At 35.9% G+C, this 27,156-nt stretch overlaps 1 protein-coding gene and 1 non-coding gene across 2 annotated transcripts; one reads left to right on the top strand and one right to left on the bottom strand.

Annotated features, from left to right (window-relative positions):
- Window positions 1–27,156, top strand: Smp_161600 (sox transcription factor; the record flags this gene model as incomplete). Its single annotated transcript, XM_018791392.1, has 8 exons — window positions 1–263; window positions 3,885–4,287; window positions 5,550–5,756; window positions 6,021–6,632; window positions 8,010–8,074; window positions 9,307–9,438; window positions 15,667–15,967; window positions 27,074–27,156. Exons 1-8 carry the CDS (start codon window positions 114–116, stop codon window positions 27,154–27,156), a joined length of 1,953 nt encoding a protein of 650 aa, XP_018645449.1. The 5' UTR covers window positions 1–113.
- Window positions 7,089–7,160, bottom strand: Smp_tRNA_00679_Pseudo_TTG.1.1. The gene has a single exon. It is a non-coding gene (tRNA).

Below are 27,156 nucleotides of genomic sequence, written 5' to 3'. Positions count from 1 at the left end.
CATATACATCAAACTTTTCTTCTATCTATTGTACATCTTCGAATTCTTCTTTCATTTCACCGACGGTAACATCAGCAACAACATTAACCCTAAATGATACATCATCAACAATTATGACCAAGATTTTTGATTTGCTGGAAACTATTTGTCGATCTAAGCATCTATCATTTGAAGAAAAGCTAAAAATTCTTATGAATATAGCTGAATATGTTATTAAATTTTATGAATATTTAACTCATTCAGATACTACTTATACCTTTTCAGTAAGTTTCATCATATATTGGGCAGTCTCTTATTGGTATATGTATATCTTGTATAGATTGCCTCGATATTGCTTCAACTGACAAGCATTCTAAGCAAAGATGGATAGTAACTAGTAGTGGAATCCAGTTTGACGCACGTTTCGTCTTATTTGGGACTCGTCAGTTGAATGTACCTGCATCGCAGAGTTGATGTTCACTGTGAGACTCGAACCCAGTACCGTTCACTTCAAACACCGTCATGTTATCCACTTAGCTACTAAGTCCTGATAGCCACCAACTTGTACAATGAGGTGAAGTTTAAATTCACTTAATATTGTTTTGCTTGAATCTTCCCATTGTTGTTTAGGACTACAGTTGGGTAGTCTCTTATTGGTACATGTATATCCTGTACAGATTGCCTCGATATTGCTTGAAGTAACAAGCGTTTTAAGCAAAGATGGATAGTGGCTACCACTGGAATCCAGTTTGACGCGCGTCTCATTCTATTTAGGAATGGTCAGTTGGATGTACCTGCAACCCAGAGTTGATGTTCACTGTGAGACTCGAGCCTATTACTATTCGCTCCATTATATATTATTATTATTATCTTAACAGCTCGTAATAATGAATAGTTTTTTATAAGCAAGGCTTAATAATATGTTTTTAAACAAAAAAAGAAACAATTCTACTGTGAATGAATTTTCTCATGGTGAATAAAACGTATTGGTGATTTATAGAACCAACGCGAATCGTCAGTTGGCATCGTTTATGGTCAGAACTACGAAAGTATCTGATCGTCTTCGAAACTCAGACTTTCGCTTCTGATCAATGAAAACATTCTTGGCAAATGCTTTCACTGTAGTTTGTCTGGCGGCGATCCCAGAATTTCACTCTTAGCACAGCCATACAAATGCCCCTGTCTATCGCTCTTAACCATTACTTCGGATCCGAAAACCAACAAAATAGAACCGAAGTCCTTTTTCATTATTCCATACAAGAATTTTCAGGTACACAAGCCTACTTTGAGATGCCGTCCGCTCCCGACACTCATTTAAAGGCATTCAGAAGCATGCCGATAAGTCAACAAGATGAACTCATTAACCCACCAGTACCCGTTTAATACAGACACGACTGAAAGGCTGCACAGCCACTACACTGAGCTGAGCACTGGTCCTGATCGTAATCAAAACCGTGAACAAGTAACGACATGCGACCGCACGACCCAGATTCAACTACGAGCTTTGATGATTTATTAAGTGAATTTCAACTCAATAATCTATAACTATTTTAGTGCCCCCCTTTTTTGACTCCAATTAGATCAGAAGATGATGTTATCGATTGGCGTACCACTTTAGTGGCCTTAAATCTGAGTCCAATCAAATCGTATGATGATTTGTTATTAAAAAATCCTGGTTATCCTCATATATAATCATCGACTTAAATCACGTTAGAGAATGACGGAATTAAACAAGTCAAATAAGAGGTTGAAGTTTGAATACGTATGTTTCGCACACTCATTCATCTGGATAGACACTCAGGAAAACGAAACAGAAAGCAGAGGGCGAAATGAAAAGGATCGGAGAAGGCATGTGAGCCGACTACATTTAACCAACAGTGAATCGATATTTAAAGTCAAGCAAAGACAAGTTCAATAGGCCTAAACATACACAAAGGAAAAAGCAAGATTCTCAAATACATCATGGAGAACACTAACCCAGTCACACTTGATAGAGAAACTCTGGAAGAGGTGGAAACATTTGCGTACCTAGGAAGCATCATTGATGAGCAAGCAGGATCTAATGCAGACGTAAAGGCAAGGATTGGCGAAGCAATGACCACATCCCTACAATTGAAGAACATATGGAACCCAAAACAACTGTCAGCTAATTTCAAAGTGAAAATCTTTAATACGAACGTCAAGACAGTCCTACTGTACGGAGCTGAAACGTGAAGAACGACTACATTCATCGTCAAGAAGGTACAACTATTTATAAACAGTTGTTTACGCAAAACACTCAACATTCACTGGTCGGATACTATCAGCAACAGCGTTTTATGGAAGAGGACAATTTAGTTTATTTTATTTTATTTAAACACATAAATATTGGTACAAAGAAGCACCAGATAAATATGCGCCTCACAAATCTCATTCGATTTGTGTGAGGGCTGTGATACTGCCCAGGTGCCCAGACTGAAGCAGGTGGTTTTCTTAGAGGGCCACACCCGGGGCCTTTGACCTAAAGGTCTAGTCCACAAGGCAGTGGAGCGTCGTAAGGAGATGCAGTCCCATGGTAGCCGGTGACCAACAGTTGGTTCATACGCTATTCGTTCCTTCAGGATACTGGAGCCCATGTGCACCATTGGTTTGGAATCAGGGTTTTCCAACTCCTCTAGGTGAACTTTCTGTATCCACCAACCCGGTTAAAGCAACGGACATTCGCTTTTCGTCCTCTCAATTTCGTAAACAACACCCCCATCACGAGAAGGCAGTGAGTAGGACTTCCCTGGCAGAGGCTATATAACTTCCCTGGCAGAGGCTATATACTTCCCTGGCAGAGGACAAACCAGCTTCCAGCTAAAGAGGAAATTAGGAAAAGACATTGGAAGTGGATAGGACATATTTTGAGAAAATTACCAAACTGCATCACAAGGCAATCCATAACATGGAATCCGGAAGGGAAGCGGAAAAGAGGAAGGCCAAAGAACACAATACACCGGGAAATAGAAGCAGATATGAAAAGGATGAATGGTAACTGGAAGGAACCGTGAAGGATTGTCCAGGACAGGGTTGGATGTAAAATGCTGGTGTGAGGCCTATGTTCCTCGACGAGGGGTAACAGACGTAAGTAAGTAAGTAAGTAAGTAAGTAAGTAAGTAAGTAAGTAAGTAAGTAAGTAAGTAAAAACAAATTACAGACATATGATGAATAGGGTGAGTAATTAGTACACATATGACCATATAACAAAACAGTCAGGATTAATAAGCGAATAAGCGGCAGGGTAAAAACGTGGCTTGTGAAGAATGAATAGATTGGTCTGTCCAGAGGCTAGAATAACCTATGCTGGTTTGACATAGTATCAGCTCCTATGTTATTTCCTTGTGAATTTGAAAGTTAATTCATTCGCTGTATTTATAACTTGCATAAAAGACAGTTTTTCATGGTATCTTTCATCACACTCATCTCCTCTTTAAACTGTCGCTCTTGTGATTGTTTTGCTTGCCGTGCGACCCTCTTTTCTGCAGTCTGTGTCACGCTCCATGTTGAGTCGGCCAGTGTTCCGATCTTCATAGCAATTTCCACCTGCCAGGTCATCTAAATACGATGTCTGCCGAGCAGCTGTTCGTTTCACTGCCTCTCTTCATCGACAGCAGTTGCTACATCCGACGCCGATCAGCCAGTAAACTCCACTCGATGTCACTTCTCCTCACCAAATAGCGCCTCCTCCTGACTACAGTGCCCGTCGCTAATAAAAATAACGCCGCGCCTTATAAATCCTCTATCGTAATCATTCGATATTTTTGTAAAACTAATAGTGAGTCTTCTATACTTCATAGATGGGCTGAAGTGGTTGTCTATATATCATCACATTTGACTTAATCAACTTACATACACTTACTTAATTTACAATTATATATTTGTAGCAAGATCATGAAACTCCATTGAATCTTACACAACCAAAAATGTTGAACAAAGAAACAAATAACAATGTATCTTCTTCTGAATCTTCTTCATTCCTTTATCATTTCAATCAACAAAATTCTCCTGATCAATCAATCAAATCTTCAAAACAATCATTTTTATCATCAACACCAGACAGTAATATTTCAATCAATTTAATCAATCAAATACCACAGTCTATACCATGGTTACAAAAATCAGATCCATTGTCAAATGGATTAACTTGTACTTCAAATGGCAATACTGATGTAACACTTTCTGAAAGTAATCTAACTTCATCATTTAATTGGTTATCATTATTTTCAGATGGTAAAGAATTACCAAATTGGTTATTAGAACAGATTATACCAACTAGTGAAAAGGTAAGTACATAAGGAAAGTAAATCATTAGACGCTCTAAGTATATCACTGTTCAATGAATATCCTTTTGTTTCTGAAGGATGACTGTTAAATTGTAAAAGTGTAAGCCTTTAAATGAATATATCCCGATATTTTCATACACATTTCGGCCAGATCACCCTGGAAAACCCGAAAGCACTAGAAAGCCTTTACTTTAGTGACTCCGCTCGCTGGAATCGAACATAGAACTTGTTGGTCGCTCGCACGAACGCTTAACCTCTAGACAACTGAGCCAGCAGGAATCCAATGGTGTTTATGTCTAACTTCAATGAATTTATTTATTGATCATACCATCTAGATACCTTGCTGAATTACACTGACAATGGATACTTTTCACTGACTATGCACATTCAGTAATAATTAAAATATGTAAGCTTAAAAAATACATTTGTCTACCAACAATTTATCGGAAGTAACAGCCAATTCTTAAGAATAATTCACTGCGTAAACCATATACACTTACTGTTATACAATTAAAGACAATCACTATATTTCCGATGCCTGCCTCTCTTTTAAAACATATACCTGTTTAACTTGACACTGAGTCTAACCTAGAAGGCAGTGGAGCATCGTGAGGAGATGCAGTCCCATAGTAGACGGTCACCAACAACTGGTTCATACGACATTTGTTCTCTCAGAATACTGGAGCCCATGTGCACCATTGGTTTAGAATCATGGTTTTCCAACTCCCCTAGGTGGATCCTTCACATCCACCAACCCGGTTAAAGTGCCGAACATTCGCATTCCGTCCTCTCGATTTCGTAAAAAACACCCCACCACGAGAAGACAGTGAGTAGGACTTCCTTTTCAGAGGCTATATACGCGTGGCCATGTGAAAGCATTTGTAGAGGGAGAGCGGACTCTCCTCACTCTCTGCCGTACCAGGGCATTTAGGGGCAGTGCGCATTCACGATCCCGCTAGCGGGACTCCAAAACCCCCTCCCCCAAACATTTGGCTTTAATCCGCTCTGAAAACTGGAATGATATTGAATATGACTTTTATCTTCCTTCATCATTTACCTTTAATTTATTACTTTAGATGAAAATTCATTCAATATCACAATCAAATGATGTAATTACTGAGACAATGTTAAATTATTTAAAATTTTATTATTCAAAACTTTCAACTCATGAAAGTCCATATGATCCTCATCATCAACCTCATCCTCCTCCTCCTCCTCATCATCATCATCAGAATCATCATCTATCTCAACAACAAATTCAATTAGAAAATGAATATTTAACCCAAATGAAAAAATTTATAAAATTATCTAATCAAGAATATACTACTAATAATAAACTACTTATAAACAATGATGATAATCATCAACTATTACGTAATGACATTGATCCTATTGATAAGAAATCAATAATACAAAAATCATTGATATCGAATACAATTAATCAGTTACATGAAATTATTGATCAAACAAAATGTATATTTAGCAAAGATCAAACAATACCGGTAACCATGACAACACAAACATCAGAAAATATGATATCTGATAATATTTCATTAAATGGATCGATATTCAATAAGAATGATGGTGATAATCAGTCATTATCAACGTATTTATCATCATCATCATCATCAGTATCAGCAGGAGCATCAGCAGCTGCAGCAGCTGCTGCTGCAGCGGTAGCAGCATCAGCAGTGTTAGGACTTTCATCATCTATGGAATATCAACATTCAAATCAAGCTAATACTACTACCAATAATAGTAGTAGTTTTGTATCATTCAATGAAAAATTAAAGTCTATCTCTGAAACAAACAATAATCAATATGGTTTTCCTATACAATCTATTTATAATAATCATCATAATAATCCAGGGGGTATCCTTTTAATGGATACTAAGTTATCTACTATACAACCACCAATCAATAATATTACATCATTGGTTAGTAACCATTCAAAATTGATTGAAAAAGATGATCCCCTATTAAATGATGATCCTAATCATAATAATCATAGTAATATATCATTATCTAATGGAATAACCTATCATCAATCAATATTTTATAATCCTACTATCAATACTACTAACAATGATCATGTTAGTAATAATGATCCATTCTATTTAACACAGAATTCTAATGAATTATGTAATCAACATATTACATCATTATCAAAGCTAACAAATTATAATTTAACTAATATATCAGATCCTATTAATGTTAATTTAAATTTAATCAATACTGTTCTTCCTTCAAATGATCCCGATCATCATCCTCAACATCATCAAGATCACCAACATCCTAGAACTAATCCAAATACAACTAGTACTACTAATATAAATGAAGATAATGATAGTCTGAATGAAAATGATGAAATTTTTAATCATAAATTATCTATATCTACTACTTATAATGATATTGATAATCATGAAAAACATTATCATTATTCAATAAATCAATATCCATATACTAATCAATCAATAAAAAAGAAAAATCTAGAACAATTAAAGAGATTAAAAACATCTTATTATCATCGAAATGAGAATATAGAAGGGGAAGAAGAACAAGAAGGAGAAGATGAAGAAGAAGGAGAAGGAAATGAATTTGATTATGAAATCATTCAAAAGACTCAATCTATTCAACAATATCAAGTATGTAGGATATTGTTTATGTTATGGAGGATGAATCAAAGCCAATAACATCACCTTGTACCTCTCTTATACAATAATTTTGTAATAAACAAAGATGTATAGGGGCTAATAGTGGAATCTAGGACGAGTGTGTTGTCCTATTTGCGACTCGTCAGCTGGATGTCCACTCTGGGACTCGAACCCAGTACCGTTCACTTCAAACGCCATCATTTTATCCACTTAGCTACTAAGTCCTGATAGCCACTTGATTGTGCGATGGGGTGAAGTTATATTCACTTCGTATTGTATACTTGAATCTTCCCATTGTTATTTAGGACTGCAATTGATCAGTCTCTTATTGACATATGTGCATCATGTACGGACTGCCTTGATACTGCATCAATTCACGAGTATTATAAGCAATACACACAGTATATACATATTGCCAACAACAGACTTGCAGTCCTAAGCAACAGTGGGAAGATACAAGTAAATAACACCAAGTGAATTTAATAATTTTCTTTTAATTTCTTAGATATATTTTTTAGTTCCATCATACGATCCAATTAGTTAATAAGTATACTTCAAAAGTTTACTAAGTACTATGTTGATCTGTGTTCAGAAGAGCCTGAAGTCAAATGTTTTATCTACCTAACTGTATACTTAAATATTAGATAACTAGGCGGGTTTTTAATAAACTCACTGTTAAATGTTATTGAAGATGAATGAAAAGCTATAACGTCACCATGTACCTCTCTTAAACAATAATTTTGTAATAAACAGAGCTGGATAGTGGATAGTTATGGAATCTAGGACGAGCGTTTCGTCCTATTTGCGACTCGTCAGCTGGATGTCCACTCTGGGACTCGAATCCAGTACCGTTCACTTCAAACCCCACCATGTTATCCAGTTGGTTAATCCAATTGGTTAATAAGTATACTTCAAAAGTTTACTAAGTACTATGTTGATCTGTGTTCAGAAGAGCCTGAAGTCAAATGTTTTATCTGTCTAACTGTATACTTAAATATTAGATAACTAGGCGGGTTTTTAATAAACTCACTGCAAAATTTGTGAATCACAAGGTCAATTCATGAATATACAGTGCATGCCGGATTATTAACTAGAATGGATTCTAACTCTGGACGAAATCATGGTCAACAGTTTAAAGTATAACATACCTACCATAGGACTTAAGTTAGATACAAAAATGAGGACTAGTGTTTCGATCAGATGTATACATCTGATGGTTTGTTGATCAAGAGGGGGGTATCGTAACCAAATATCCTAGTGACTAAATCAAGTTGATATCAAATATGATATCAAAGGTTTTGTATACTAAGTAAATCTTATTACTCCGAAGTAATAAACGGTAATATAATTCCAGTAGCTCTGTTTAGTTTCAAAGTCCCTTGGTGTTCTTTACTTGTATCTTCCCATTGTTGTTTAAGACTACAATTGGTCAGTCTCTTATTGGCATTTGTACATCCTGTACAGATTACCTCTATATTACCTTAAGTCATGTCCGGCGATAGCTCAGTTGGTAGAGCGGAGGACTGCCTTAAGTTGCAAGCATTATAAGACTGGATTGATAGTGGTTAGCAGTGGAATCCAGTTTGATCCGAGCTTTGTCCTATTTGAGACTCATCAATTGGATGTGCCTGCATCTCAGAGTTGATGTTCACTCTGAGTCTAGAACCTCTCTAAACTATTCATAGAATCCATTAAGTTTCTTTCACTAAAGAAGAATAGTAGTATACTTAAATGGATTATCCTGAAAGAAGATGATTATTTGATTTCCACTAGGCTAGAAAAGTCACTGATTGAAAATAAGTCAAAATGTATATGATGAAAATAACATCCAATTGATCAAGGATCCAAGTACTTCATATGAATCCGAAGTCTCTTCCCCATAATGATCATAACTGAGAACTTTGAATATAGAATAAGTTCATTGTTCAGTAGATTACCACTTTCATGGCTGTTTAATTGGTAGTAGTTTATATTGACCATCATCTTTAAGTCAATCACTATCTATAACTATGTTAAACATAATTAGTATACATTCTGAAGGACAAAGTTTATCTTGTTAGAAGGTGAATCGGCCTCAGAACTTCCGAAGGAATTCGGCTTTCATCATGAGACGTCATAATTATTCTTTCAACTCTCAAGGCAGAGTTTAAATGGTTTGAATAATTTTTTTATAGTTAGCGTTTTTTTAGCTAGTTGGTTTTCTACAGGATAGGATCGCTAACCCCATGCTCAACCCTCCTCCTTTACCGGGGCTTGGGACCGGCAGTAGCCCCCGGAGGAGCTACAAGCGGAGTTATAAAGTTTATCTAACTTGACATTATTATTCCATTCTTCCTATATATAATATTTACTTTATTACTTTATTGTAGACACAAATGAAATCCCAACGTACAACTAAATCAAATCTTGATCAACGTAATGATAAATCTTCATCTCATATTAAACGACCAATGAATGCTTTCATGATATGGGCAAGAGATGAAAGGAGAAAAATTTTAAAAGTGAGTATACTTATTTAATTTACTTAGTATTGTTTGTTTGAATACTTCCCATTGATGTTTTAGGACTGCAACTGGTCAGCCTCTTATTGACATATGTGCATACTGTGCGTATTGCCTTGATATAGCCTAAGTTCATAAGCATTGTAAGCAAAAATGGATAGTGGCTAACAGTGGAATACAGTTAGAAGCGCGTTTTGTCCTATTTGGGATTCGTCAGCTGCATGTACCTGCATCTGTGAGTTGATGTTCACTTAGGTACTCGACCTCAGTACCTGTCGCTTCAAACGCCATCGTGTTATCCACTCGGTCACTGAGTATACTTATTATCTATTAATAATGGTAATAGTATAAATATTGGTTTATAATCAAATAAAAGAAATGTGAAATCTGTATCATTTCTTTTAATGTGTGGGCGTGACTATAATTTATGGACAAACCAATCAGATTGAGACCGATGTCAGGCAAGGTTACTTACTCTGACCCTTTCTCTTTCTCCTGATGATCGACTGGATCATGAAGACTTCAACATCTGGAGGGAAGTAGGTGATAGAATGGATAGCTAGGATGCAGTTGGACGATTTAGACTTTGCAGATGATCTGGCTCTCCTATCACACACGCAATAACAAATGCAAGAGAAGACAACCAGTGTAGTAGCAGCCTCAGCAGCGGTAGGTCTCAATATAAACAAAGGGAAAAGCAAGATTCTCCGAAACAATACAGCATGCACCCATCGAATTACACAAGACGGAGAAACTCTGAAGAATGTGAAAACCTTTACATATCTGGGCAGCATCATTGATGAACACAGTGGATCTGATGCAGATGTGAAGGCGCGGGTCAGCAGTATATTTACAACTGAAGAACATCTGAAACTGAGAAAAGATGACTCCATGATTTTGCTACAAAGATAAGAATAATCGGATAATCAACCATAATTTATTAGATACATATACCAACTTTTGAAATATTAAGTATGATCTAACAACTTATTATATTTAAATAGTTGAATTCATGAATCGATTAAAGCTGAATCACTATGGAAAGCCTGGAAGTACTGGACGATCGTTTCATCCTAGTATGAGACTCTTCAAGAGTGTACATTCACGATTCCGCTCACAGGATTCGAAACCATTACCTCTAGTCTTGAACGCGAACGTTCAACTTCCAGGAGCTGGCCGGAATACAATGGCGTTAATATCTAACTTCAACCAACTCAACTTTAGAAGTGAACTAAATCACTCTGTAAAGTATTTAAATCCCATATTAAAAAGAAATGGTACATGGACATACTTACTTACTTATTTATGCCTGTTAACCCTCGTCGAGGAGCATAGGCCACTCACCAGCATTCTCCATCCAACTCTGTCATGAGCCTTCCTTTCCAGTTCTTTCCAGTTAACATTCATCCTTTTCATATCTGCTTCTATTTCCCAGCGTAATGTGTTCTTTGGCATTCCTCTTTTCCGCTTCCCTTCACCATTTCAAGTTAGGGATTGCCTTATAATGCACATTGGTAATTTCCTTAATGTATGTCCTATCCACTTCCAACGTCTTTTCCTACTTTCCTCTTCAGCTGGAAGCTGGACATCAAATCTGTATTGTATTATACCTTAATTTATATTGTTTAGTAAATATTTGATTAGAGTAAACATTAAAACTTGACATAAATCAAAGAGATAAATATCAGTATAAGCATTTGTCAATCAATTATTATAATAAACAATAACAAGTGTAAACATTCTAAATAAAGTCCTTTTAACGAGGGGGGGAGAGGGTAGGGGGTAGGGGAGGAGAGATCAAAATGTATTTGACATTTTGTATCATAGTAACTATATGTAATATAAATATACATGTCACTAATAAGTACATTAGTAGTAGTTCTAGTAAGTTCTATATTACTATTTGCCTGGCCAAATGATTTATGACACAATGAATAGGTAACTTCTTATTATGTATATAAATGATAACAAACAAAAGATGGTTACATTATTCTTAAATATGAAAGGATCATTAAGATAGGATGGTTTATGTTCAGTTAACTTTGTATATGTACAAAAATGAGACTATAATAAAGAGAAATTGCTTTTAATTACCAGGATAAATTATTTGAACATATAAATATTGGTACACAGGAGTACCGAGTACATATGCATCACATAAATCATTCGATTTGTGTAAGGGTTGGGGTTACTACTCGTGTGCCCAAACCGAAGTAGGTGGTTTTCTTAGGGGACCAATCACCGAACCTTTGACCTGAAGGTCTGATCCATAAAGCAGTGGAGCAACGTAAGGAAATGTAGTCCCATGGCAGTCACTGACAAACAATAGGTTCATACACCATTTGCTTCCTCAGGATACTGGAACCCATGTGTATCATTGGTTTGGAATCAAGGTTTTCCAACTCCCCTAAGTGAACTTACCGTGTCCACCGATCCTGTTAAATCGCCGGACATTCACTTTTCTTCATCCCTATTTCGCAAACAACACCCGTGGTACGAGAAGGTAGTGAGTAGGACTTCCCTGGCAGAAGCTATATAAGCGTGGCCATGTGAGAGCATTTGGAGAGGGTGGGCGGATTCTCCCCAATGTCGGCCATACCAGGGCATTTTGGGACCTTTAAGTTGCAGCATGATTTTATTTTATACATCCTATTCCTAGATTTCATTAATTTGAATTGTCACGTAATTGATATTGAGGACTGCATTTGATAAGTCTCTATAAGCATATATACATAATGAGGGATTGCTTCGATATCCTGTCGGTACAACTGTTAATAAATTTTTCATACGGTTAGTCGTCAAATCCAAAACTCATAATTCTTTCTCTTTTGAATTTGTCAGATGGATATACCTCTATCTCAGTTTTGACGTTCAAATGAGACTGATATCTATAAGGCTATACCTTGAAAATTCATAGTGTCATATTAACTCAGACCACTTAAGCATTTGTTTAAGACATCTGAAATAAATCTCCTGAAGTTCTGATTGTAGATTGTTGTCGATTTATGTTACCAGTTAAGGCACTTAGTTACTTTTTATGCCTGTTACTCAACCTCGAGGAATATATGCCGACGTCTAACGTTCTCCATCCAACTCTGTCATGGGAAATCGTTTCCAGTTTGTATTCATCGTTTCCATGTCTTCTTCCAATTCTCGGCGTAGTGTGTTCTTTGGTCTTCATCTTTTCTGTTTCCCTCCAGGATTCCGGGTTAGCATTTGCTTAGTGATGCCGTTTGGTGATTTCCGCAATGTATGTCTATCCACCTCTGGCGTCTTCCCCTAATTTCCTGTTCAGGTAGAGGGTAGCTTGTTCTCTCCCATAGTGGGTTTTTGCTGATGGTATCCGACCAACGAACATTGAGTATCTTGTGTAGACAATTGTTTATGAATACTTGTACCTTTTTGATGATGGTTGTGGTAGTTCTTCACGTTTCAGCTTCATACAATAGAATTGTCTTGACTTTAGTGTTGAATATTCTGACTTTCATGTTGGTTGACAATTGTTTTAAATTCCATATATTCTTCACCTGTAGGAATGCGGCCTTTGTTTTGCTTATCCTTGAATTTACGTCTGCATCAGATCATCCTTGTTCATCAATGATGCTACGCAGATACGTGTATGTTTCCACCTCTTACAGAGTTTCTTCTGCAAGTGTGATTGAGTTGGTATTCTCCATGTTGTATTTGAGGATCTTGGTTTTTCTCTTGTGTATGTTAAGGCCGACTGATGCTGAGGCTTCTGCTACACTGACTATCTTTATGTTTGTTAATCGGTGTGTATAGGATAGATGAGCTAGGTCAGCTGCAAAGTTTAAATCGTCTACTTACATCCAAGCTGTTCATTGTATTCCGTGCTTCCCATCACATTGAACTAAAAACGGAAGTAATGTTAAACACAAATCACGATGATCAGAAGGAAATTTGTGGAGATTTTAGGTATTTTATAGTTGAATTCTTGAGTCAACTGAGTTTAGACCACCATGGAAAACCTGGAAGTACTGGACGGTCGTTTCGTCCTATTGTGGGACTCCTCAGCAGTGCGCATCCACCATCCCGCCTCAGGAGATTCCAACACAAGACCTATCAGTCTCGCTTAACCTCTAGACCACTGATTTGGCCGGAATACAACGGTATTGATGCCTAACTTCAACCAATCCACGAAGTTGAGCATCCAGTCGCCAATGTTTACAGTGGGTTGATATCTCCCAACAGACCTGGTTGAACTCCACTGATCACTACTTCTTACAAATCACAATGAATAAAAGAATCTACTCTTTACCTTTTCATCTCGTCATATCAAAATATAAATAGAAAAACAAAAGCTAGAACTTTCAGTTGTCTCCATTTCCTTATTCTTTCATTCCTCTTGCTTCTCCTGAATTTTATTTACTTTTAAGTACTTTCTCTTTTTCTTTTTGATATTCTATGAACAGTCGTTAAAATACCTCATTAATTATAAATTCAAGATAATCACAACAACAGCGAGTGTGTGTGTGTGTGTTTTCTTCATCCCCTTTCTTTTCCTTCTCCTCTCCCTCCTCCTCCTCTTCTTCTTCTTCTTCTTCTTCCTCTTCTTCTCATGTCAGACCCCTAATTGACTTGGTAAACAATCACCATCATCATTATAATAGTAAACATACAGTACCATTATTTTATTTATTTATTTATTTTTTGAAATTGACATATACCATAGAATCTAGGTAATGTAGTAGTAGTAGTAGTAGTAAATGTAAACTATGATTATCCTATTCTATTGTATTGCATTACATGTATTTATTCATCAAAACAAAATTTGTTTGTTTATTTTTGTTTTTTTCGTCTCATCGAATATCTCTTCAACGGATAAAGTAAATACCCTTAATGGTTACATGATTGTTTCTTCTTCTTCTTCTTGTTGTTGTTGTGGTATTCAATAACCCGAAAAAGAAGAACAAGATGAAGGAAAACTCGACGGGATTATGTTACATAGAAATAATAAACAGCATGAATCAGTTGTAATAAATAATTATAATAATAATAATAAAATTAACAATAGGTCACCGATTATGTAGTTAACCTTGATTGAATTGGGTGCAAGCTTCGTCCCCCTCCTCCTCCCCCCCCCTCTGCTTCTTCTTCTTTTTCTTGTGTCTATTAAGTTTGACCTTTACACAGATATATATATTTTTTTATATATTTTGGTATTTTTTGTTTTGATTTTCTCTATTTACTTTTGTACTAATGATAATAAACAGGCTAGCGAGAGAGAGAGGGAGGAAGAGAGGGGATAGGGGGGGGAGATTGATAAATTCAAGTATTATTGTTTTGATTAATTGAGGTGAAAAATATCTGACTAGTTTCAATAGTTATCTCTTGTTAGAAAACAAACAATGTCATTGAATAATTATGTAATGTAATGGACAGCTGTTTTGTTTTTGTACTTTTGTACCCCCCTCATGTATATATAAACAAACTAAATTATCGGTTAAGAGAAAGTAACTGACATAGCAATAAATGCTTAAACCTTGAAGCTTAAAATCTTAAACATTGACTTTATTGAAAAGAACTACTATGGCTACTACCCAGGACTGATAGGTCCTGGGTTGGAATCTAGCGAGGCGGGATTGTGGATGCGCACTGACACTGAGGAGTATCACAATAGGAAGAAATATCCATCCAGTGCTTCCAGGTTTTCTATGTTGGTCTAGCTTCAATTGACTCATGATCTTAACTATATAAAATTATTAAAATCTCCACAAAACCCCTTTGCGATAATGATCATATGCTCACTAGTGACTGGCTCCATGAAGTAATTCCTGGAGTTCTAGTGAGAAGTCGTGGCCAGTGGAGCTAATCCATGTCAGGTAGAGAAAGGTATCTACCTCAGTACAATGGAAGTTGGTCGCGCAATTTCGTGGATTGGTTAAGGCTAGACATTAACACCGTTGGATGCCAGAAGGCTCAGTGGTCTATCGATTAAGTGCTCTGGCGCGTGACTGGTAGGTCCTGTGTTTGAATCCCGCGAGATGGGATCGTGGATGCTCATTGCTGAGGAGTCTCGTACTAGGACGGAACGGCCGTTCAGTGCTTCCAAGTTTTCCAAAGTGGTCTAGCTTCAATTGACTCATAATCTAAACTATATAAAATTATTAAAATCTCCACAAAACCTCTCAAGGAGAAAAATTAATGAATAAGTCAAAACTGTTTTTTTTTGGTATTTCAATCTTCTTTTCTCCTTATTTTAAATAGGCATGCCCTGATATGCACAATAGTAGTATATCGAAATTTCTTGGAGCTAAATGGAAATCTATGAGTGCTGAAGTTAAACAACCATATTATGAAGAACAAGCTAGATTAAGTCGTCAACATATGGAAGAACACCCGGCTTATCGTTATAGACCACGTCCAAAACGTACATGTATTGTAGATGGTAGAAAATTACGTATATCTGAATATAAAGAATTAATGCGTTCAAGAGGAGATTCTACACGTAGACAATGGATTAGTTCAACAGATGAACAAGCTCAAAAAATTGTGGAAGATATTTTAGGTAAGTGTATATTTTAGAGTTCATATTAAACTCAAAGGAAAATACCCTTGTAGTTAAACAAGACACAGATGAGGCCACCCGATGATGCTTAGCACCGAATTACAGAGTTACATGATAAAATACAAAGATCATACTCCTATACATCATTTGCAAAATAGTCATTAATTGTCCTAGACTTGATTGTTCCTGTATTTCCATACCAATCATTCTCTGTTCTCGTCCTTTTCTCCTCGATCTTGTCAATCTTCTGCTGCCAGGTATTCTATTACTGATTAACATTATATACTACTTATATCGACATTAGTAGCACGCAACACACAATTACTAGAAATCGCAAACACTTTCAAATATTCAAATTACTCAAGTATTTAAACATAACTTTATGATTTTCGTTTACACATATAACGGTTTAAAGTTCTATGTTAAGAGTATTGTATTTAAATTAACTTAGTATTATTTGTTTGAATCTTCCCATTGATGTTTAGGAGTGAAACTGGTCAGTCTCTTATTGGCGCATGTGCATACTGTGCGTATTGCCTCGATATAGCCTTAATTCACAAGCATTATAAGCAAGTGGCTATCAGGACTCAGTGGCCGAGTGGACAATGAAAGGTATAGGGTTCGAGTCCCGGGGTGAACATCAACTCTGAGATGCAGGTACATCCAGCTGACGAGTCCCAAATAGGACGGAATGCGCGTCTTGGATTCCACTACTAGCCACTATCCATCTTTGCTTACAATGCTTGCGAATTAAGGCTATATCGAGGTCCATTAGGACCGTGGGATCGTGGATGCTAAATAGGGCGGCCTGCTTAAACATCTGGGCTACCTGTTCCTGTCATCTATATATTTCAACAAGTTATCTAATATTGTTTGTTTTAATACATCATTATGGCTATTAAGCACACAACCTATTCCGGTGCGTTTCTGAAAACTGTACAACCTTTCGCTGTAAAGGTTACAAAAGGCCTAATCAGAGATATCGTGTTTGCTGGGAACATGCAGCAAAAAGAATATACATTATTCATATGTCGATTGACTGAACTGCTGACATCCAACTGGCGATCACTGAATGTTTATCATCAGAAGCAACGAAGAAATAAGAAACGTAAACATGTTGAAATACTTTATGCTGAGAATTCGATTTTGTACCAAATAATATAATATTGAATAAAGCTAATAATAATAATAATAATAATAATAATAATAATGCTCACTGCTAAGAAGTCCCAGAATAGGATGAAACGGCCGTCCATTGCTTCCAGGTTTTCCATGGTAATCTAGCTTCAATTGACTCATGATCTTAACTATTAAAATTACTATAATATCCACAAAACCCATTCTAATATTATCTAACAATTTAAACTAAGGGATATCTGATCGATAGAGTTCAGTCAAGTCCAAGAATTAGACAGTATGAAATTGATTACTACCTAATGATCAAGTGATATAAAGTTATAAGTATCCATGTATATCCAATAAAAAGCAATCATATAATGTAAATTGAATAAACTCTACTTATGTACGGTATTATTACAATAAGCTGACTAAAACATCAAAACTAATGAATTCCAAGTTATTATCGAATTGAAACCCTGTCGAATTTCAAATTCTTTTCTTGACATTCCATACAAATATAAAGTACTGAATGATATTCAACTTGATGGAAAAGCTTAATAGAAACCATTGTGGTTCTGATAGTCTTCTAGGTGATATGATTTTGTTTTGTAAAACTTTCTTCAAATTATGAATAGCGGCTAGAAGTGGAATCCAGTTAGAAGCGCGTTTCGTCCTATTTGGGATTCATCAGCTGAATGTACTTGCATCTCGTAGTTGATGTTCACTTTGGGAATCGAACCCAGTACAGCTCACTTCAAACGCCATCTAGTTATCTACTCAGCTACTGAGTCCTGATAGCCACCTTCTTGTGAAGTTTAAATTCACTTGGTGTTGTTTACTTGTATCTTCTCATTGATGTTTCGGACCACAATTGTTCAGTCTCTTACTGGCATATGTTCATCCTCTACAGACTGCCTCGATATAGCCTTAATTCATAAGCATTATAAACAAAGATGGATGGTGTCTAGTAGTGGAATCCAGTTCGACGCGTGACACTTTTTTCTATTTAGGACTCGTCAGCTGGATATACCTGCATCCCAGAGTTCAGTTTCACTCCGGGACGTGATGACATTTGAAGTGAACGGTACTGGGTTCGAGTTCCGAAGTGAATATCAACTCTGAAGTGTAAATACATCCGGCTGATGAATCCGAAATAAGACGAAACGCTCATCCTGGATTCCACTACCATCCACTATCCAACTTTGTTCATGATGTTTATTACTGTTTATAATTCAAACAAACAAATTAAAATTTTAAATATTTCTGGGGAAAAAAGAAGGAGATGAGTGAGAGAAACGATTACCAAATGAATCGATCACTATAGTGATGCTATATGAACTATAAGTTACTTTAGTACACACAGACTTAATTGTATGAAAGTATCATTCACACTTTCTATTTAACATATACATAAAATGAGACCGAGGGCCTTCGGTTCGAATCCCGTGTGTGCGATTATGGATGCACACTGTTGGCGAGTCCAGTACTGGGACGAAACAGCCGTCCAGTGCTTCTAGGTTTTCCAAACTGGTCTAGCTTAAATCGACTCATGTATTCAACACTTAAATTACTACAAATCCAACAAGCCCTTATTCTGATAATAATCATCATGTGCTCACTAGTGACTGGCTTCAAAATATATTTCAAAGAGTTTTAGTAAGTAAATGTGACCAGTGGAGTCAAACTATATCTGTTGTGAGGTAGTTACTCATTGAAGACAACGATGAACGGGTACGCAATATCATAGATTGGTTGAAGTTAGACACTAATACCGTTGAATGCCAAATCAGCGGCCTAGAGACTAACAGTTCGCACGAAAGACCGTAGATCATGAGTTCGCTTCCTTTCAGTACGGGATCATGGATGCACACTGCTGAAGTGTCCTACACTGTACAGTGCCCCCAGATTTTCAAAGATGATCTCACTTAGACTGACTCATGAATTCAACCACTGAATATCATTTCTTTGAATTATCTACAAACGTTCTAATGATTACAACTATTCCCGTTAATAAAGATGAATTATCATTTGGTTTTGATTTTATCTTTCTACCATTTCCCATCCCACTCTCTATCAATCTTTTTTTCTCTCCTTCAAGTTCTCTCTCACTTCTATTAAAATTGTCTTTCTCTTCATCAGATAAACAAAAGCCTAATCTTTCTACTGTATTTCAATTTCTATCATTCATTCAACAATATAAGAGATTAAAGTACACCACAGTTTCCCCAGTATCTTCGATTATTATTATTATGATTATTGTTATTGTTATTCTACTATTTGTTGTTTATGGTAATTATGTGAACAATAATGATTAAGAGTTGGGGTGTTTGTTTGGTTGTTTGTTTGTGTTATCTTCAGTATTTCGTTTACCTTAACTATATAATGGGTTTATATAGTTCATTTCCACAATACCCCCCCTTCTGATTATAATGGGATTGTGTTTGTTTCTGTTTTGTGTACATACATACATATGTACATACCTTTGCCCTATCACTGAGTGCACATATGATAAGTTACATTTGAAACCTTTATGGTTCTTAGTACTTAGTCATATATAAGTTCAATCAATGATGATGTAATATAAGCAAAGTTATTATGAATTAAGGGGGGGGCGGATGGGGAAATAGGTAAAGGCCGAAACTAACCTATAGAAGATTGATATTATTAGTTCGTTCCTCTTTTTTTGTTTTTTTTTTGTTTTCTAAATGTAAACGTCTATCTGAATGGTATAGTCACACAATACTGTTTTACACTTTCTTTTGATTCTTTAAAAGTTGATCCATAATCAATGATATTGATAGCCATAGCAACAATAGTATACCAGGTATAGCAATAATAATGGTAATGGTAATGATAGTAATGGTAATAATAATGATAGTAATAGTAATAATAATAATAATGATAAGTTTGACTTGGATCTTTGTGTGTGTGTGTGTGCTGAGAGGTATATATATCCCATGCAACTAACATTGAAATGATGAAACCAACCTTTTCCTATATCCACTATTACTATGGAAGGTATGTCATAATCTGTCTGTTTATTTTTAAAAGATCAAATATTCCGCTTTCTTTTTGTTGAAAATGCAGTACCTTAGTATTATTTTAAACAAAAGTTATGAGGGGGTTGTGTGTGTGTGTATATATGTGTAAATGTAAATGGATTGTATTTGTGTACAAATGTATCAATCTGGGACATGTGAAAATTGATATAAAAAGCAATAATAGCAGGTTTTATAATGCAGTACACATTTGACCGTAATAATATTAAGTTTATCATCATATCAAAAAAAAAGATTATTATTGTATGTACCCCCTATTCTTACCCCTTTGTATGGGTAATTTTTTATATCTAATCAGTTCATTTAGTTCAATCAGGTCTGTTGGGAGATAGTAACTCACTGAAGACAATGGTGAATGGTTGTTCACTTTTCGTGGATTGGTTGAAGTTAGAAATTAACACCGTTGAATGCCGGATAGATCAGTGATCTAGAGGTTAAACGCTTGCACGCGAAACTGATAGGTTTTGGGTTGGAATCTCGTGAGACAGAGTCTTGGATGAGCACTGCTGAAGAGTCCCATAATAGGATGAAACGGCTGTCCAGTACTTCCAGGTTTTTCATGGTGGTCTAGCTTCAATTGACTAATGATTTTAATCATTTAGTTTAATTGAATGTAAACATTAGCACTCAGTGATATATCATTATACGTGTATGAATGATATAAACAAATGAATGATTATATACTCAAGTTCAATAAATTATATAAATTGTATAGAATGGTGCTCTTTCAAAACCCACTCTTAAGAGTGACTCAGTTTGTCTGTCAAAAAGGAAAACGCAATGGATCCAAGCATCAGAAGGAGGTTTTGTAATTTTATATATAGTTGAATTTATGCCGGGACTAAATAGCCGTCTAGTGATTAGAGGTTTTCAATGGTGGTCTAGCTTAGATGGACTTATGAATTTAATTAATAAAATTACTACATTCTACACAAATCCTCATTCTCATATTTAATTGTTATTCCCTTTTAAAATCTATTGAGTAGAACCCTGGTATGATAGATTCATTCCATTTTTGAAAAGAACCCTATTGACTGAGTCAGAACTGTTTAGTTATCAATCTCCTCTTAATCCTGTGTTCACAGAATACAAAAAACAAAACTAACTTAGTTGCAGATCAGTAAAGGCTAGACAATAACATTAACGCTTATTTGATCTTATATAGTTGAGATCGTCAGTCAATTGAAGCTAGACCATCCAACTCTGTCCTGGGCAATCCTTTCCAGTTCTTTTCAGTTGTTATTCATCCTTTTAATAACTGCTTCTATTTCCAGGCGTAATGTGTTCTTTGACCTTCCTCTTTTCTGCTTCCCTTCTGGATTCCAAGTTAGGGATTGAGTCGTGATATAGTTTGGTGATTTCCTCAATATATGTCCTATCCACTTCCAACGTCTTTTCCTAATTTCCTCATCAGCTGGAAGCTGGTTTGTCCTCTACCATAAAACGCTGTTGCTGATAGTATCCGGCTAATGAACGTTGAGTACTTTGCGTAAACAACTGTTTATAAATACTTGTACCTAATTCACGTTGGATGTAGTAGTTCTCCACGGTTCAGCTCCGTACAGTAGGACTGTCATCAATATATCCCTGTAATAGAGAAATAAGACAATATTTTAGAGTAAACAATTTCCAATTAATATCGATTAGTAGTATAGTGTTAATCACAAAATTGATGTCATAAAGGACAGTATCATTCAATTTTTTGTCATATTTTATTCCATTGTATACATAAAAGAATTCAGGTAGATGGTTATCATTATTATTGTTTACACAGATAAACACTGGTAAAAGAACGCTCATAATATATATGCGTCACATAGATCAATGGATATGTATGAGGGCTGGAATACTGTCTGAGTGCTCAAACCAAAGCGGATGGTTTTCTTAGGGGACCACACCCTAAACCTTTCACCTAAAGGTCTGATCCACAAGACAGTAGAGCATCGTAAGGAGATGCAGGTCCATGGTATCTGGCCACAAATAATTGGTTTATACGCCTATTGTCCCCTCACGACCCTGGAGCCCATGTATACCATTGGTTTGGAATCAGGGTTTTCTAAATTCCCTAGGTCAATCCTCCATATCCACATACCCAGTTAAAGAGCCGGACCTTTACTCATCATCCTCTCAATTTCGTAAACAACAATAATCCCGCGAGAAGGCAGTGAGTAGGACCTCTCTGACAATGACTGTATGCACGTAGCCATATGAGAGCATTTGAAGAGAGAGAACTGACTCTCCCTACCGTCGACCATACTAGGGCATTTGGAGGGAGAGAATAAAGTTATTAATCAATGAAGAAATTTTAGATCAATCCGAATAGGTTTTCGAGATTAAGGTATTTGAGCATAGCTATAATAAAAAGAGATTTTATTATTTTTCATAGTTGAAATTATGAGTCAATTGAAGCTAGACCACCATGGAAAACATAGAAGCACTGGACGGCTGTTTAGACCTAGTATGGAACTCCTCAGTGGCAGTGTGCATCCACGATCCCGCCTCACGAGATTCGAACCCAAGACCTACCAGGACGAAACGGCCATCTAGTGCTTCCAAGTTTTCCATGGGGGTCTAGCTTCAATTGACTAATGATCTCAACGATATAAAATTACTAAAATCTCCACAAAACCCCCTCCTAAAAAATTTTTATTGTCTGTCATTTTATACTGTTTACTGTAGAAACGTTTATTGATTTATTTGTATGACTATAGTCAGTTAGCTACAAAATGAACATCTATGAAATATGAATAACTGGTTATGTAATGATCATTTTTTGTGGATGTTATTAGTTGAATGTCCTTGAAATGATGAGTAAAGAATTCATTTAGTTATCAGAAGGGGTTTTGTTGAGATTTAGTATTTTTCATAGTTGAAAGCGTGAGTCAATTGAAGCTAGACCATCATGGAAAACCTGGAAGCACTGGACAGCCATTTCGTCATATTATGGGACTCCTCAGCAGTGCGCATTCAAGAATCCGCACTCGCGAGGTGCCAGCTCGGTGGTCTATCGGTTAAGGGCTTTGGCGCGAGACTGATAGATCCTGGGTTCGAATCTCGCGAGTGCGGATTCGTGGATGCGCACTGCTGAAGAGTCCCATAATATGACGGAACGGCCGTCTAGTGTTTCCAGGTTTTCTATGGTGGTCTAGCTTCAACTGACTCACGCTTTCAACTATGAAAAATTCACTTAGTGTATGTTCACACACCTTAATCTTCAGATCATGATTGATCCTCCCATATGTATGTGTGACCACACATACACATTTAAATTGGTAAACACAGTGGGATGTGACACAATCGTTTTTATGTCTTAGTTATCTATGAAAGAAAAGATGATATGAACTATTTATTGAATAAACTTAACACTATTCAAAACCACTTCAGTCTCTCATACGAAGAGGTGAAGAACGACCAGCTTCCCTTCCTGGATATACCTATAAGTAGACTAGAAGAAGGCTCAATCAAACGATCCATTTTTCGAAAACCGACATGGACCTTACTTACTATAGTTATTGCCCTGTGCAATAAAAAAGGGGTTTGATAAGGTGCCTATTTAACAGGCTTGATCCTATTTGCACAAACGACGCTATTGATGATGATGTTAAGTTGATAAACAAGGCATTAATGAGGAATGGTTATTCACCTAAATTTATCCATAGATGGAAAGCTCATGGCACAGTGAGACCTACTGTAGCCTTGGTAGAGAAAAAGCCTGTCTACATCACCTTATCATTTAGAGTTGATTCAAACAGCCTTTTATTGAAACAAAGGCTTAAATTTGTCATGAACAAAACGTATTGTGCAGCGAAGGTCATAATCAAAGAAAGAACGAGGTCCATGCTTCATTCAAAACCTAAAAGACAAGAAAACGAGTGTGACACATCCCACTGTCTTTACCAATTTAAATGTATGTGTGGTCACATATACATAGGGAGGAGCAATCATGATCTGAAAATTAGGGTGTGTGAACATGTACCAAAATGCTTGCAGAAACAAATAGAATCATTTTGTATTGTTTATTTGAATCTTCTCATTGATGTTAAAGATTGTAATTGATTAGTCTCTTATTGGTATATATACATCCTGAAGTGAATATCAACTCTGAAATGTAGATACATCCAACTGAAGAGTCCTAAATAGGACGAAACGCGCGTACTAGATTCCACTGTTATTCGTAGACTGCTAGTATTCAACCATAGGTGTCTTCGAAACATTACTCGTATATCCTGGGACCACCGGGTAAGTAATGCAGTTGTTAGGAAACAGGTACTAGGTAAGGATAGCAAATCGATTGATGAAGTAGTGAAACTTCATCAGTTGAGATGGTTGGGACACGTGTTACGTATGCCCAACCACCGACTGTCCCGGCGTGCAATGTTTTATGGTGTAGGAGTAGGTTGGAAGAAAGCTAGGGGCGGTCAGAACAAAACGTGGCACAAATCCATGAAGTCACTGACAAGTGGACTGAACCATGTTGGTAGGTGTGGACTACCTGGTTGGGATTCGCGAGATGATAGTAATCGATGGTTAGAGACCTTGAATGACATGGCTCAAAATCATTTACAATGGCGAAGGTGCATCCACTCTTTGTGGATGTTCTTCATGTGCCTTTCTTTTTTCTCTATCAAAATTTAGTTCATTGGATTATACTCCTTGAATAACATCTTCAAACTTTAATCTTTCAGATTACTACTTATACTCTTACTATTTCAACCATTATGGGATTTGGAATCGACAACTGTATTTCTGTGCTATTGTCTTATAGCAACTCGAACTAATGTACGTCCGTACGAAGTTCTACGTTGTGACTGACTGACTGACTAACTGATACATCTTTGCTTATAATGCTTTACTTCATATTGTTATTTTCTGTAGTAATGATAATAATAATAACGATAAGAAGAACCTTACATGAAGTGAACATCATGTATTACTTATGTCTCTGTGTGTATCTATGTATGTATGTATGTATGTATGTATGTATGTATGTGTGTGCGTACACGTTTATCTCTGTGTGGTAATTTTAGTTTAATAACAAATAGGTTCATTCTGTGATATTTTATTTGTTTCTTCTTTTGATGTAGGAATTTTGTTTCTATCTATCTTCCCTCTCCCTCCCCCTCCCACACACACACACACTCTCTCTCTCTCTCACTGTTTTGTCTCTTATTTCAAAAAAAATTTAACACAAACCCGATTACAAACTGACACTTCAACAAACTTTTGTTTCTTCAGTTGTTGTTGTTGTTTTTCGCCGTTATTCTCTTTTTTCCCCCTTCTCCTCCTCCTCCTCCTTCTCCGCTATCCTTTTCCTTCAGTCTGTATTGTTCTTTTCAACTTGTGAAATGATGTAAAGAAAATGGGTTTACTTAAAAAAAAACTACATCGGATATAAGTTAATTATTCGGAATATTACATGATAACTTGAATATATATATATATATATATATATATATATATATATATACTACTCATAATCCTATACTTATGTTTCTATGGTTGATGGGGCACTATATAGTGGATACAATATGAAAGATAGTTTTGACATCGGCATCTGAAACACACAACATTAGTGGCAAGTAATAAACGTTTTTGATTATCATCATTATCATCATCATCATCATCAGCAACAACAGCATAATCTCTACATCAATTTCCCTTCATTTTTGTTCATAACAATCTTTATAAGTAAAATTTAAACATGCATACACACACACACACATACATCTATCTATATTACACAGCAGGTTAACTTGGCAATGAATTTCATGTAGTCCTGACATTTCACCACCACCCCCATTCAGTTGTTCCATTCTTTCAATTCTTTTTATTCTTTTTCTTTTTTTGTTCTTCTTCTTACAACTTCACTTCTTTTGTTAATAAACATTGTCTTGTTCTTTTTTTAACTTCATTATTCTACATGGTCATGGTTAGTCTCTCTTCTTCTTCTTCTTCTTCTTCTTCTTCTCCCACTTCCCCCTCCTTGTTGTTGTTCTTGTAGTAGTAGTAGTAGTAGTAGTAGTAGTAGTAGTAAACTATGTTTATATCAATAATAACATGGTAATTATAATAATTTTAACAGTAGTATATGAAAATATAATTAAATTTATTAACTATGAAAGTTGGTTATCAGAAGGGGGGAGGTTTCAGCAAAGTTTGTTGCTGTTGTTGTTGTTGTTGTTGTTTCTTCTCCTGCTTCTTCTTGAAATTTTCATTTTTTACTTCCACATCACTTCTTGTATGTTGATTAACACATTGAAAGTTTTTAAATAATCATCATAATAGTAATAATCCTTGTTCTTTTAGTTACATTTTTATAGTTTCTATGTGTACTACACTTTTTGTGTATGTGTGTGTACGTTTTTTGTGCAAACAATTGTTCCTTTCTTTATCTACTTTGGTTTTCTCCTTTTACTCCTCATGGTGATGATATGTTTTGTGTTGTGCGAAAGAGAGAGAGTGAGTGTGTGAGTGTGTAAGTGTGTGTGTGAGTGTGTTGGTGAATAGTTCAAGGGTATTAACAACAAACGCCACTATTCATCTTTGTTTCATCTGTATCATATTTTAAACTACAACAACTTATCAATGTTAACAAAAAGGAACAACAACAATGGATATAAGGATTTTTTTTTCAAACACAAATATTGATACTATTAGTAACAATGGTGTTAATACCACCAAGAGATTACAACATAAATTGTCAAAATAACAGTAATCATAATCATCATAATAATAATCATGGTAACAAAACTAATAGATTAACATTATTACCATTGTGTATTTTGTATACAATAGTTCCAGTTGTGTTGAATGAATACATCGTTGTACACGTGTATATATGAATGTTGGTATGTATGAATGTGTGTGTGTGTGTAACCATGTATGTTTCTATGTTAATATTTGACTATGATAGACTTTATGTTACTAGGGTTACATTACATGGAAGCTGTTAAACTGATGAGGGGATATGATGATGAAGAAGAAGAAGAAGAAGGAAATAAAAGATTTTAA

This window comes from Schistosoma mansoni, assembly GCF_000237925.1.
Source record: "Schistosoma mansoni, WGS project CABG00000000 data, chromosome 3 unplaced supercontig 0077, strain Puerto Rico, whole genome shotgun sequence".
Taxonomy (NCBI): Eukaryota; Metazoa; Platyhelminthes; class Trematoda; order Strigeidida; family Schistosomatidae; genus Schistosoma; species Schistosoma mansoni.
This window is presented reverse-complemented; position numbering and strand designations above follow the sequence as displayed.